At 47.0% G+C, this 15,024-nt stretch overlaps 1 protein-coding gene across 1 annotated transcript; it reads right to left on the bottom strand.

The window, feature by feature from the left end:
* Positions 1-150: 150 nt before the first annotated feature.
* On the bottom strand, positions 151-15,024 carry STX10 (syntaxin 10). Its single transcript, XM_083430990.1, has 8 exons — positions 14,523-15,024; positions 11,400-11,569; positions 10,659-10,753; positions 9,969-10,031; positions 9,180-9,278; positions 7,021-7,127; positions 6,088-6,182; positions 151-3,647 (listed from the first exon to the last, which is right to left on the bottom strand). Exons 1-8 carry the CDS (start codon positions 14,555-14,557, stop codon positions 3,571-3,573), a joined length of 741 nt encoding a protein of 246 aa, XP_083287116.1. The 5' UTR covers positions 14,558-15,024; the 3' UTR covers positions 151-3,570.

Below are 15,024 nucleotides of genomic sequence, written 5' to 3'. Positions count from 1 at the left end.
CTGTTCAGGGGTCCTTTACCTTTTTTTACCTTTATCCTGAATCTCATTTGGCTGAACTTAGGTGAGCAATTTTATTTACACTGGAACATGAAACAGACTAACTTCTTGCAGCATTTGTCTGCATGCAAAAGGGTTGTTGTTGTTTTTAAAAATAATCAGGTGAGATTGGCTTAGGGCATCCCCTAGGCCAAAAAGATAAGAGTTGTACATTTTCTCACCAGGAGGCTTGGCATATTTAGGAGAGTTGGCCCAAAGTAGTTACTAACCTTGAAGAATCCTATCCTGTTTCTCTGTGTTGGTAGGACTGCCAGATCTAAATTTCAAAAACAAAGGGACACTGGAAGAGGAATGTCTGGACATATGTTATGACCTATTGGGGCTGTGCTTTTTGGAATTCTGGGTATGTAGTATCCTGGGGAGACCCACTCTGAGGCAATTGAAACGGCACTGTCTAGTCTCATGGATATTATCTGGAGATGTAGCAGAATGGGGAGATCCAGCATAAATGTCCTGCAGCAGAGAAAACCTAAGAATTACCTATATTAGAGGGTCTCTGAGGATCCCTTGGACTCAAAATCTTATAATCTTTCTCTGAGGTTCCTTCTAGCCAGCTGAATAATTCTCCCCGCCCCCCATGGTCTATTTGTATCTTGGGCAGGCTTTGTGTTGGAAATGGGAATAATCCCACGATGGGGCGAAGGGAATGAGGCCTTCTTCTGTCTTTTGTTGTATCCACTTTTTGGTCCATCTTTTATTTTTTTGCTTTTGTTGGGTTCTTCTTCTTTTTTTCTAAACTAGAGCAAACAATTTTATAAAAAAAAGGACAAAAAAATGTACACTGAAAAGCACTAACAAAGCCTGATTATGTAACCTCTGTGCAGATGCAGCATGGACTTTTCTCTCTTCCCCCTTCCAGGCGCTTTGGGTTGATGCAAGCAGCTACTCCAATATCAGCCCCTCTCCCTCCCTTGCCCCTTGTAAAACCCTCTCAGAGAGGAAAACAGATCCTTTAAAATGACATAACAAAAGCATCCTCCCCCTTTCCCCCGCCCGCCCCGCCCCACCCCAGCTCCCTCAGCACCCCCTGCTTTTCACCTTAAAGCCCACCTCTTTGCCCCTGGATAATGCCAGTATTTGTTCTGTGTTATAAGTGCCAAGAAAAATTTTGTGACTCCCTCATCCCTGTGACCTGAGAGTATCAAGAAATTGCACATTAACTACTGTAAAGATTAAAAATAAAAAAAGGAATTCAGAAATGTTAATAATAAAAAAAAAGTTTGTAACAGTTGCGTGCCTGACCATTTCATTTGTAAGCTTGATTATTCCCTGGGGAGTTTATCATGGAGCAGCCTTGCTGAAATTAAAAACAGACCGGATTTGCTTAAGGTAGGTATCTAAGCTTTGGAGCATTTCTGTGGATCCATCGGGCTAAGTAACTTCTATTTTCAAATTAAGCAACCCCATTATACAAAACAAATATGACTGAGATTCATGTTTGTGTGATTCATTAAATTTCGTATCTTGCTCTTCAACTCCACTATACTAGAGTACAGATGGGCAACTGGTTGGTTGCCCTCCATATGTTGTTCGTTCATTTCCTGCCAGCCCTTACCAGCATGGCCAATGGTGAAGGCTGATGAGAGTTGTACTCCAGCAACATTGGGAGGGCCACCGGTTTCCCACCCCTGGACTAGACAAAGCATTCCTTAAACCACAGCATAAATGTTTGCAAAATCGGGCATTAACATATTTACCTTTTCTTGAGTTCAGCAGAACTTGTTGAATTTCTACTACTCTACTGAAAAGAGTGGCTCCAATTAAATTGCTGTGCACAGTTTCCTGGGACTAAGCCCCACTGAACACAGATTGAACTACATCAGATTAGCCTGCAAACTGCACAGCAAGACTCTCAGGGAGGGAGGACATGATACGAGGTTTGTACTGCTGCAAATGGTAGAGACGAGAAATTCTCGGTTGCTCGGAATACAATGTGATCACAGCTTTGAGCTTTAGGCAATCAGATAAGAATCATCTTAAATAATGCCCACACAATTCAATAAGAATGACTGAGAGTGCATTCAAAGTACATTAGATCCCTAGCTTCAAATAACTTCTGTGGCTGGCCGGCCATAGTTGAAGACAGAATGCTAGACTAGTGAGATCAAAGTAGGGTTCTCTTCTAGTTCAGAGGTGGGGAATTTCTGTTGCTTCATATTTTGTTGGTCTTCAGTGTCCAGCAGCCAGGGATGATAGTGACAATTTGACATCATCTGGATGGCCATTGCTGCTCTTGTTTTCACATTTTGGGGTATGTAAATATCACCACTCCCTTCCCACAGCAATATTCCAGAACCAAAGTTTGTATTAAATAGAAGTATAAAAACTTTTATTTTTTTTCTTGGAAGAACTAAAAAGCTTGTTCGGGTACCTTTTTTTTAATAATACTTGACAATAAAAACAGAATGGCTTCTGAGTGCATGTGACAGTAGGGCTGCCTCATAGAAAGGACTGTTATCCTCCACATCAGGCTACTGAGTCACTTGGGCTTGGCTGAAAGTAGCCTCTTTATATCAGCGTAGACAGTGTGTCCTTGGCAGGGATTTAGACCTAAGGGGAGAAGGTTTGTTTACCATATAACTGAAAGGGATTGAGCTGACTGGGTGTCTGGAAACCAGTTTTCTTTAAGTGCTTGGCAGCACCCCAGAAGTATTGGCACCACTTGCAACCTGAAGCACAGCACTGAGGCCTGAGGGATTTGGGTGATGAGATTCTGACACTTTGCTCCCTGTTTCTGTTGGACGGCTGGCCTCACGGTAAGAGAAGGAGCTTTGGGGTGATGTTGCCAGTTCCATGAAGCAAAATCTCTTTCTTGGCACTTAATGCAGTGAGATGGCTTTGGCCTGTTCTCAACTCTGAGCAATTTTGCCCTTTAAAAAAGGAAGCGAGGCCTTTGTCCTACCCCGTCTATTCACAGTATCCATCTGCTACTGGCTGAGGTAAAACACAACTGATGGCTTAGTCAATTGTGCTTCTTCAGCAAGCACATTAAATGTGCAGCAATCTTGCGCCCGTTCAGAGGTGGCATGAAGAATAAGAACCTATAATGGGCAGCAAGAATAGTCAGCTGGGACCGTGTTCTTCCTCTTTGGCTGCTGGAGATGAGAAGAAAAGGCTACTCAGTGGGGGAAAGGAAACTGACGCTGCTGCATCTACTTGCAAACCGCATATGCAATATGGCTTCCACATTTAACAGGCACATCTGTCTGTCTATAATTTCACCCTGGCACACACAAAAGGAGGGAGATGGCACAAATTTCCTAAGCTCCAGAACCCAGTCCTCCTTTTTCACAAATCTGCAGCCTTAAACAATTAGGAGCAAAGTCTGACTGCAAGGGAGAGCAGCCCATTTGGAAATCCATCATTCCACCTGATTAAATGGACTTGCTTCCTTTTCACCTTTGGAGGAGGTTTCGCAACGATCCCACACAGGATACAAGGCCCCGGTGTTCCACTCGACAGGGATGGGATTGGCACCTGCCACCCTTCCCCCGTGTCCGTTCTGCCATTTGATCACAGAGCAAAAATAAGAACCAGCACTACCACCATGACAACGAGCAACAGGCCGATGATGCACCACTGACGCCGTTCTGATGGAGTGGGGGAAGAGAAAATACAGGGGGAAATGGTGTTAAGTGCAAGAAGACCAATCCTGTTAAGAACCCACCAGCCCTTCCACCACAGTGAGGGGTCTGACATTGCAAATAAGCAAAAACAGTTAGAAGGGATCCTTTAAGACAGGGATGAGGAACCTGTGGCCCTCCACATCTTGTTGGACTCCGGCTTCCATCAGCTCCAGATAGCATAGCCAATGGTCAGGGATCATAGGAGCCGTAGTACAAGAACATCTGGAGAGCTATGGGTTCTCCAGCCCTGCCTTAAACAGAATTAATTTAAAGCATGTAAGATGCCGCAATTTGAACCATATTCTAACCCTCTGAACCGTGTGCCCCATCCCACTGGCCTGCACTCCAAGCATGATGGACACAGGTGCAAGACTCATCCTTGGAAGACCACAAGTAGAAAGAGCTCAAGTGAACATTTGAGGAAATGATATTGGGTGGTCTATTCCCAATTAAAACACCATAGTGTGGAGACCTAATCTTTTTTGTTGGATTAATCATTAATCCAGGGGTCAGCAAGGTTTACTGGCCATGGGTGGGACCACCCTCAAGGAGATTGTCTGTGAGCCGGACTGGTGCAGTGCAACACCAGAAATCACATCTGCGCATGTTCGTGGTGCCTGAAATCGTTTTGCGCATGCCCAGATGCCAAAAAGCACACCTGCGCAGAAGCTATTTTCAGCATTTGACATGAGCAGACACGATTTCCGGTATCTGTGTGCGTGCAGACGCGAATGTCTAGGAACACTTTTTAAATAATAAGAATACAAAGCTTAAAAGGAATGAACTGCAGCTAAAATGTTATGTTCATTTTTCACAGGGTCTAGTCTTTCCCCTGCCCACCCCCCTAATCTTATTGAGAGGGTCTCTTCTCCAGTCTTCAGAGAGTAGCTGGAAGTGGGGAGGCAGAAAAGGGTCCTCCTTTCCACACTGCCATTTTAATCTGAAATCTTAGATACAGTACTCTGCCCAGAGCTCAGAAACTGCTAGCACGAATGAAATTCGTGGTCGCAAAATGCGCCTAGAACAATGGGAATTTCCAGCACTGGACACAGGTAGCTAACATCTGTAGCACTCTTGGGCAAGAGGTGGGGCAGGATGGAGAGACACTGCAGGCCTGTTTATGCCATAGAGTGGAGCTTGAATTCCTGCCTGCCTCACCCATGGAGGAAGGGCTGCAACTTAAGAGATCTGCATGCAGAAGCTCTCTGGCTCAGGCCCCAGCCTCTCCAGGCAAGGCTGGGAGTGTCTGGAGAGCTGATGCTAGTTGGCATTCACAATACCGAGCTAGGTAGACAAAGGATCTGACTCGGGAAGCTGCATTCCTGTGTGCAACTGCCTGCTCTTTGTAAGCCAGAAACAAGAGCACTAAATGACACTGTAGTGGCACTCCTGCCAGGGAAAAAATGGTTTTAACCTGCTTTTGCATCTGTTACTCTAGGGACTTGTGCTGAGAGCCAGCAGTAGAAATGGAGATGCAACACTGGCCCAACCAGAATGTTCAGGTTTTTATACCATTACATCATTCTTTTAATTGCCATTCTATTTCACACATATGCACGTACTCCAGATCTCCTGTGATGAATCTGCCTTGCTGAGTCTCAGCAGTGATGCCAAATGCTCTTTTGATTAAGAGAGGAAGGCAGCAAAAACTGCCTTCAAAGTGAATACTAAGCTCAACCCTGTATTATTGTTCCACCTGCACCACCACCCACCAGCAAGCGAATGGGTCAATCTGGCTGTAGAGGAAAGAGGCAGGGGGTGTGCTGGAGGTTTTGGCAAGAGGCAGGCGAAAAGGGGCAGAAATTCACAGCTGTGAAACACAGAACACTTTTGTGGAAGCCAGATTGCCTTCGCCTGTGGTGATGTTTATGGTGATGAAGGCAGGGTGAGGAAGCTAAGGCCTCTCTACCTGGCCATTGGGACTTTTACCAGGCCACACCCCTCTCCTGAGGCCACACCCCTCACTAGTCCTGTCTTGGCTGACTGAATATGTTCCTGGACTCTACTGCTTCTCGCCTGCCTGGATGGTGAGTATGTGTAAAATTATCTGACATTTGCAAAGCTGGAATTAGTCTACTGTACAAAAGGTAAGAATCTGCTGTGGTGCTGCTTCCTGGCTACCCCACTGCGGCTCCAAGCAGATTATCCACAAAGGAAGGCAGCCCTCAGGGTGAGAAACCTTCCCCACCACTAAAATAATAACATTTGCTATTCTTTTATGGGAGAAGGCAAGCATCCAGATTCCTAAACCAACATCTTCAGTTACTTGATGCAAATCCCTGAGCAAAACTGATGGGGAAAAGAAAGCAATTACAAGAAGTCTGGGGAATTAGGTTATCGGGGTGGGGAAGAGTAAAATCTCCCTTGTACCAAAGTAGTTCTGGAACAGAGAGCTGTTTCTTACCACTTGCCATATGGGAGACTCTGGCCATTTTTTTGAGCACGCCATCCATGCGGCTGTGAGTGCTGTCCATCTCGTGGGCAAAGTCTTCCAGCATCCTGAAAGGCCAGCAAAGGCATCGTCAACGCGAGTGGCAACTGCCCACAGGGCAACCCTCTCCCAATAAGAGCTTCTGAGTCTTGCCTCCACCCCACAAATATCACAAAGCATGGGGATGTCAGCCAGGTATGCCGGCAGGTTGCAAGCAGTTTTCTTTTAGGGGTATCTTCCCTGCCAAGAGAGTTCAGAATCTACTCATTCGAGCTACACCAGCATTTTCTAGTAATGAGATACACAACTGGGAGCCAGAGGTCCAATCTGTTCCAAGCATAATCCCTGATCCCAATAACCAGCCTTAATAAACACAAGGGTGCTCCCCTCTGCCAAGCCAAGATGCAAGGAAAAGGGTTTCTTAACTTGCTCCCTGGCAGAGTGAACAGCAACAGAGGTTCTGGCCATGTGCTCTCCTTGTGATGCTCACCCAGAAAATGGGGTTGGGCAGTGGAAGTGCACAGCAATGGGAGGGGGGCCCTCTGGCAAAGAAATCTGTTCCTGCTGAAGAAGGGCGGGAGGGAGAAGGTAAAGCACTCTTAGCCCCTATTGGGAGCTCACACAGGTACAGGAGCATCCTGTGCTCATGTCTCTGAAACTTGAGTCCTTCCTGAATCTGTTAGAAATGAGTGGCCACCACAGTCCTAGATAGACAAAGGTCCTGGATCCTCTTCTCTGATCTAGCAGTGGCCTTGGGACTAGTCTGCTGCCATTTTATCCAGGCCCAACCTGCTAATGGGCCGCCCCCACTGTCCCCTTTGCTGCTTGAAAGGTTTGTCTAAAGAGCAAGATAGGAGTGTTGCAATACATCAGCACACACGCACACCCCACACTACCTGCACTCACACAGTCTGCTCATCCAGCTCTTCTCCGACCCGACTCGACATGTGCTTCAACACTCGGATGCTGCCAGAGACGAGCTCCAGCTGCTCATCCTGCTCCTCAATGATCAGCTGTCAAGGAGAAAGCGAGATTGCAAGACATCAGCGGGGGAGTCTAAGCAAAGAGAAACGAAGAGGGTTCCTGCCCACGATACAATAATACGTTGTACAAAGAAGTCTCAGCCTCAACTGGACACTGGCCTTCAGGGTGAGGGGAAATGAGGACCAAGCTGGAGTAGCAACTCTGGGAGTTAGGCAGCCATACCGTCACTTCTGGTGCCCCACATATGACCCATAAACGTCCATCTTTTTGTGTGCATTTAGGCAAATGGGACCAAAACTCATTTCAACAGCAATCTTGAAAAACTGAAGCTAGTGAAAACGCTGACACCAAACCCTACATACATTATGCAAAATAGAAACACCGCCACCCCCACCCATCTTCCCCCCCTTTTCTTCCTAATGTCTCATCAAATGAAACTGATTTGTAAAAATGTTACATGGAAAAAACACGAGAGACATTACACATAATTCTGTAAATCAAGAAAATCTTTAATAAAAACAACAAAAAACAACCTGAAACTAGTGAATGCTTTTACAGGTTAATATCCCTTCACAGAAGTCAGCCCTCAGGATCTTGACTGTCACATTAATGTTTTGTCAAAGAATCCAGCACCTGAACAACAAGAGTGGTTATGGGACTCCTCTTCATTTAGCAAGAAGAGAAAGGCCTCTGGTACTTGCTCAATAGATGTCCTCCTGAGCACACCCAGTCCAAGGAGGACAAATGTTTAATTCTTTATTGACAAAGAATTACAGCTCCTGAGGCGCACTGAACATGCACACACACACACACACACACACTTCTGGTGGCTAGGTAGCTGGCGTCTCTCCTGAGGCTTGCGCTCGAAGTTGGGCTGTTGGACAGGTGGCCAGGCCTACACCCCAAACTTAAGTACCCTCATCTGATGGTGTGAGCACAAGCAGCCTGTGACTTCTCCTACATTGAAGTTGTCACTGTGCCTGCCTCTTCAAGCTCCTCATGGTCCTGGGGGACAGTGGGGGAAAGTACAGAGGGGATTCTGCCGGCCTCTCCCCTTCAGCCACTGTCTCTCCCTCAGTTCCTGGCACATCCTGTCCTTCCTCAGTCTCTGGCTGCTTAGACCAGCTCAGGCTCCTGCCTCGCAGAAGGCCCACAACCACATAAATCACTATCCCCTTCCCCAAGATCAGCCTCTGGCCCCACCACCTCTTCTGGTCACTCCTCAGAGCCCTGCCAGCCCCCAGTGCCAGATTACCAAATAGGCAGAGTAGGCACTGGCCTAAGGGCCCCACGCCTTTTAGGGGCCCCAAGACAATGTATCAAAATAATATTGATTTGATCTTGAGAGAAAATTACAAAAATGTATTAGGAGATTATTTGCAAGGGGGGCCTCCACAGGGTTTAATCCTGCACTGCCAGTCCCTGACAATATATTGAAATGGCCATTTGGGAGGACCAAACAGAGTGGGGAAAGAGGTTTGCTTTGGTCCTGAATAAACATGGAACAATTTGATTTCTAGCCTAAGTCATCCCAAAGACTGGATAATGTGTTTCCTTATCTTGACTGTCTTCACAATAACCTTTTGAGTAGCCCATTCTACTGCTGAGAAACAGGTCCTTGCCTCCTGCTTGGTTTTGAAACCACACTCACTATAAGAAAGGGAGGCAGGAACCATTTATCCTCACCTCCACTCAAGGATATCTGTCACCTGTAGTCTGACAGGGAAGAAAGAAGAAAGCAGTTCCAGGTATGGGGACCCTGTGGCCTCCAGATGTTGCTAAACTACAGTGCCCATCGCCCCTAACTGCTGACTATGCTGTCCAGGGTGACGGGAGTTGGAGTCCAACAACATTCAGAGGACCACAGGTTCTTCATTCTTGTACTTGACTGAACCCACAGCTGGGGGAGAGGAGAGAGGTACAGGGAACAGGGAGTATACAGATGCTGTGAGCATCTTTTGCACTAGAGCCCAAGATTTCTCTCAATGCAGGTATCAAGCTAGAGGACAGGGTTAGGTCTCTGTAGGAAGGGATGTCAGTGAAAATGATGGACCGGGGTGGCTCACTGTCACTGCTCTTACCTTCTGATGCAACTGCTGCTCTTCCAGAGTATGTGAATTAGCTGTTGATAGTTCCTCTGCATCCAGCATCCCATAGTGTTCCCTGCTCCCCACCAGCATCTGCAGAGGGAGGAAAAGGGGGACACTATCTGAGCAAGCCCAGGATTCTTAGTGCTCCCAGGAGAGCTGAGACCAAGCAAGGGTGAGCTGGGTAGAAGAATCTGCAGGGTTAAGTGGAACTCAGGGCCTAGGAAGAGCCTTTCTCTGGTATGGAGATCAGGAAACTTTTTCACTGCATTCCAGAATAAAATGACTCTTAAAAGATGTGGGGTTGAGATCAGAAGCAACATTGTGGATGATGCTCTCAGGTGGTTCTACTCCTTTAAGGGGGAATCAGTAAGTGCATTTCATAAGAGCTCTGGACTATAATCCACACCCCAAGGATACTGACAGTGAGACAAAGGATGTTTCACTTTAAAAAGAGAGAGAGAGACCATTTATCCAAGCAATTTGCGCCTTGCAGAAGAAAGCTGAGCTTACCCTTGGTTAGATGACCACCTCTACTTCCTTTGTGGCAAAGAAGCTCTAGACCAACCTTCTCCAACCTGGTGCCCCTCATATGTTCTGGACTACAATTCCCATCAGCCCCTGCCCACTTGGTGAGTGGGGGACTCTGGAGGTACCAGGATGGGGGATGCTACCGGGGATAAAGAGCTACCCTAGCCATTGCCAATTAGAATTCTTTCCCTCCCAGGGAATAAACTTCCAGCAAAACACTGAGGTGTGGCGAGGGTGGTAAAATGTGCTTACCTCTCTGTTTTTCCTCTCCGCAAAGGCCTGTGCTGCTGGACTGGATATGTGATCTCGCATTTCCTTTAGTCAAGAAAAGGAAGCAATAAGAGAATATAATCAGATGAGACCATGGCCTTTAAGAATACACTAATAATAACAACAATAAATCTGGGTTTTTGCAGAGGCACACAGTCTCCTATTGTAACCCATCCTAAGTAATAGGGTCCAAGGGGTATATATGGAAATAAATAAGATTACATTAGTTGACATCCTTGTAGATCACCTATGGGCCAAAATATTGGATATAAAATGCAGTACTGTCCCAGCTTCAGCTACAAGTGTGGTATAGTGATTAGAGTATGGAATTAGATCCTTCTTTTTTTAATAATAATTTTAAAAAACCCTCTCTCTCTCAGAATAAAGCACGCCAGCCACACACTTTTGTTAACACTTCCAAATCATCACTCAACATTTCACTTACCATAGCACAGAGATGGAGAAGCTGTGTCCCTCTATATGTTATTAGACCACAATTACCATCATCCCTGACCACTGACCTTACTGGTGAGGGTTGTTGGGAGTCCAGTAACACAGAGAGCCACAGGCTCCCTAACCCTGCAACAGAACTATTCCTGTTGCATACAATAAGTGTTTTATGCTGCACAGGACAAAACGCTGCAATAGTGACAAGGCATACGTTCGACTCACCCTGACTGATTCCCGCATCTCTGTGACAAAAGTGCGCCGGGTGACAACCTCAGAGGGCTCAATTTTGAACTTGCGTGGGTTTGACTCCACAATGCGTGTTCGTGAGTTAAGTCTGAGTCACCGAGTTAGATAGCAGACAGAGCTACCTGGTTACAAATATCATGTGGGCCAACGCTGCATTTAACCAACCAGATGCTCTCTGTCTGTAGCAGGAGCTACCTATTTATTAATTCCTTTTATTTAAGAAAGAATTTATATGGCACCCTACATCCGATTTTTCATTTCAGGGCTGTGTGCTACTACACTTTATAGCAAAATATAAAATAATGATCAGATAGAGAAAATAAAAGAACATTAAAACTGGGGGGGAGACCTTTGGCCCAGAAGCCAAATATGGCCCTCTAGTTCTCTTCGTCTGTATGTCACCGTTTTCTGGGTGACATGCGCCAAAAAAGGCAACATAGGCCCCAGATAAACCTCTTCAGCTAGGGCATGCCATAAAATGGGGGAATTACTGCTGAGAATGCCTTATCTCTTATAACTGAATAAGGGTTTACTCCCCTTCCAGTTCTTGCAAATATCCCTGCAAAGAGCAGGATGGGGGTGGGGTGGGGGGCTGCTATTGCCTGCTGCTACCATCCTAGCAGCAGACACTGCGTTTAAAAAATGATGCAACATAATTCCCTGGAGAGGCAACACGCCCCCTCATACGCTGTTCCAGCCCCAGCTTCAAAAGGATATCTATGGTTTCCTCCAGGTCCTCCAGGTCCCAGTCGATGCTGCGCAAGCTGTTGCGTAGTTCATTAGTAGTCCAGTCAAATTCCTCTTTGCTGATGACCTGCGTCTCCTGCAGCAGCTGACACCAGCGCTGATAGAGCCCACGTGCTGCATTGACGGCTTTCTGAACTTCCCTACAGAACACAAATACAAGAGAGTGGCAGGGATGAGGCGGGCGAGCTAGGACAGGGGACTCTTTCTCCTGCCAAAGCCGTGAGAACACCAGACTGAACACAACCCACCGGCCTTGCGTAGCGGCAGCTCTGTTTCTGCAGCTGCAGGCAGGTGACAAGCGTAGGAGGTTTGCCAAACCCCCGGTGGGTCCCCATATATCATCGGTTGGGTCCATTCAAGTGGGCAAACCGCAAGCTGTGCAGCTCTGTTCCACCTGACAGAGAGCCTCCCATAAGGCAAAGTTTCCTCCCTCGAAGCAGCTGCATCTCTACACTGAGAGAGGTATTGTTGCATTAAAAAAACCAGTTCACTTCAGAGGACTGTTTGGAAGGTGGAAATCTGTATGAATAGCTGTCCGGAGAACCACATGGTACTCCAGGCTCCATGGGTCTAGAGATGAGTTACCCTGGAGGAAACTGGGATTGTAAAAGGCTGCGCACTGGACCGCTGGTGACAGATAAGAATTGCCTCCTGGGGACCAGGCAGGAAGGTTTTACCAAAACATTGGTGGTTCTTCATTCTTTTACTCCAGTAGTAGCAAACCTCTGGCTAATGGGATGTTCCTGGTCTGGGCTCCCAACCCCCTCCAGTCCCAGTCAGCCTGGCCAATGGTAAGAAATGATGGGAGCCAGAGTCTAACAAGGCTACAGCCCTGTTTTAGATCACAACAGTCTAGCACAGATATATGTGAATATTGCACACGTCCAGCGGGTAAATGCATTTTGGCGATCCCTCCAGTCCAGCCTTCCCCAAGCTAGTGCCCTCCAGATGTTGATGGATTACAACTCCCATCATTCCTAACTATTGTCTTTGCTGGCAGGGGCTTATAGGAGCTGCAGTCCCACCGATACCTGGAGAGCACTGGGTCAGGGAAAGTTGGATCTAATCAGAAACAAGATACTTTCATTAACTCAAGTGGCATCTCATGAACTCCAAGAAATGACAACCTGACAATTGCACTAGGATACCTAATGGGTCATCTCAAATAAATATACATAAACCTAAAACCTTGAAGTCAGCTCCTTTGATGTGGAGCCTCTTCTTAAAGTAAGTGGGTGAGTATCTCATTGTTGGATACTTCATACGGAGGAGTACTTATGGAACCATGCTTTGAGCACCCCATGGGCACTTCCATTTGGGGGCAGGCTGCTCGAGAGGGTGAGGGTCTGTCAACTCCAGGGAAACTTGGATGGCACTGATCATCTTGACACATTCCAGTCTGGCTTCATGCCTTCATTTGGCACTGAAACAGCTTTGGTCCCCCTAACGAATGGCCTTTGCCAAAAGATAGCCCTGGGGAGCATGCTGCTATGAGTTGTCCTACACCAGGCATAGGCAAACTCGGCCATCCAGATGCTTTGGGACTACAATTCCCATCATCCTTGACCACTGGTCCTGTTAGCTAGGGATGATGGGAGTTGTAGTCCCAAAAACATCTGGAGGGCCAAGTTTGCCTATGCCTATCCTAGACCTCTCAGCAGCTTCAGTACAATCAACCTCCAAACCGGGGGTATCACATTCCAGTGGTTCTGTTGCTAGGTGTCTGAATTATTCCAGGAGGTGGTGCTAATGGATTTTACCCAGTATTACATTTTTTATTTTGTTTTTAATTAAACGACAGAAACAAATAGTGGTGTGTGAAAGATGCAAACTTGTAGTTAGCCTACAACTTGCCATCTCTTCCAGCCGCCTCTGTTCCATTCATTCTAATTCTGCACAGTACTGTACCGATAAGGCACTGTTAAAACTACTGCAATTATAAAGCAGAGGTGTGGCCCTCCTGATACTGCTGGACTACAGCTCCCAGCATCCCTGGGCATTGGCCATGCCGACTAAGGATGATGGGAGCTGGAGTCTAACAACGTCTGCCCAGGGGGGCAGCATAGGTTTCCCATGTCTGCTATAAAATGGGATGTTCACAGAGAATTAAGTGTGGTGAAAGGGAGGCATAGGTCTGTTTTTATCATCCAAACGAATAACAGTAGATTTAAAGAGAGAGCAAAGCACAGAACTCTAGATCTCCTTGTTCCCATCTATGAGATCCAGCTGCCAAAACTCAACAGTGTTCCTTCAAGCTGGCAAATTATATAGAGTCCCACCATTCACCAGATCAGCAGAAAAAATGAGGAAGGAGATCGAGGGACAAATCGCAACCAAGTATATTCAAGGGTTTTTGGGACTAGTCTGTTAATTATGAAATATGAAGCTGGAAAACATCACTAATTCCCAGTGGTTATTATAACCCCTTGTTATCCTACTCAGCAATTCTTTCAAAGTGCAAGTGTCAAGCAAAATACTTTACAAAAAAAAACCCCTATTTCTGCAAAGTAACTTCCTTTTTTAGTCGTGTGTGTAAGTATACTTAGCTACAGAAACTGATTACTTGTCACAGAGACATACTTTGGGGGCTGTAGCTCGTTCAGACACACGATTCTATCATCGTGGAAAATTTGTGCACAATAATTTTTTAGTAATGTCCACAGTTCCCCAAATATGAGCGGTCCATAAAATTTATAAACTGTGTTGTAGCAAGAACCCTAAAGAGAGTCCCAACTTCGAGGCTGAAATGAATCCGCTTTGCTGTGACCCTGTGGCGGCTTTCGTGAGAGTTTGATCCATTAGGGTGAATAATAATAATAATAATAATAATAATAATAATAATAATGTAGGGCAGTGCCTTTATTAGGACCGGCTAATAAACGGAGTTTCGACTAAGTTCCTTAGCTGAGGCGGGTTTCTAATCAGAGTTCTCTAGCTTCTCGCCCCCGCCCCGCCTCCACATCCCCGCGTTACCCGACGCTTCCCACGCTCGCGGATCCACGCGGGGCCAGGCTGCCTTGCTGCGGCGCCTATCCCCACCAGGGGCGAGGAAAGACGGAGTTTGCGGCGGCCGTGGGAGTGGCTGCCACTCACCCTTTCACCACGAAGAACGGGTCCTCCAGAGACATTGCTGACCGGTCGAGATGCCTTCAGGAAAAGCCCAGCCGGCCGGAGAGCAGCGTATGGGGGCCAAACCATATAAGTCTATGAGCGAAGCGTCCCAGCCTGCCCGTCCCTCCCTCCTTTGCTGAGCTGAAGCCGCTTAGCAGCCACGTTTACTACGGGCGCCTCTTTCCTAATAATAGCAGGCCGCCCTCTCTCAACTCAGCCCAACCCGGCGCTCCCTCCCCCACCCCTTCCCCTGCGAAAGTGGAGCCGGACTTTCCTGGGGAGGAGTCGGGGGAAGGGAGGAGAGCGCTTGGCGAGAGCAATCAGGAATCTCCCCGGGAGCTTCTAGCAGCCTCGCGTTTCTTTCTTGGCCTCCTTTCTTTCTTTTCCTCCACCCTCCTCCGCCTCAGCTTCCTGGAGATGGAAAATGCGTCACTCTTACTAAGAAACGCGGCCCTAAAATAGCGCAGGCCGCACCCCGCCCGGC

The sequence above is a fragment of the Podarcis tiliguerta genome, assembly GCF_965153285.1.
Source record: "Podarcis tiliguerta genome assembly, chromosome: 2".
NCBI lineage: Eukaryota > Metazoa > Chordata > Lepidosauria > Squamata > Lacertidae > Podarcis > Podarcis tiliguerta.
This window is presented reverse-complemented; position numbering and strand designations above follow the sequence as displayed.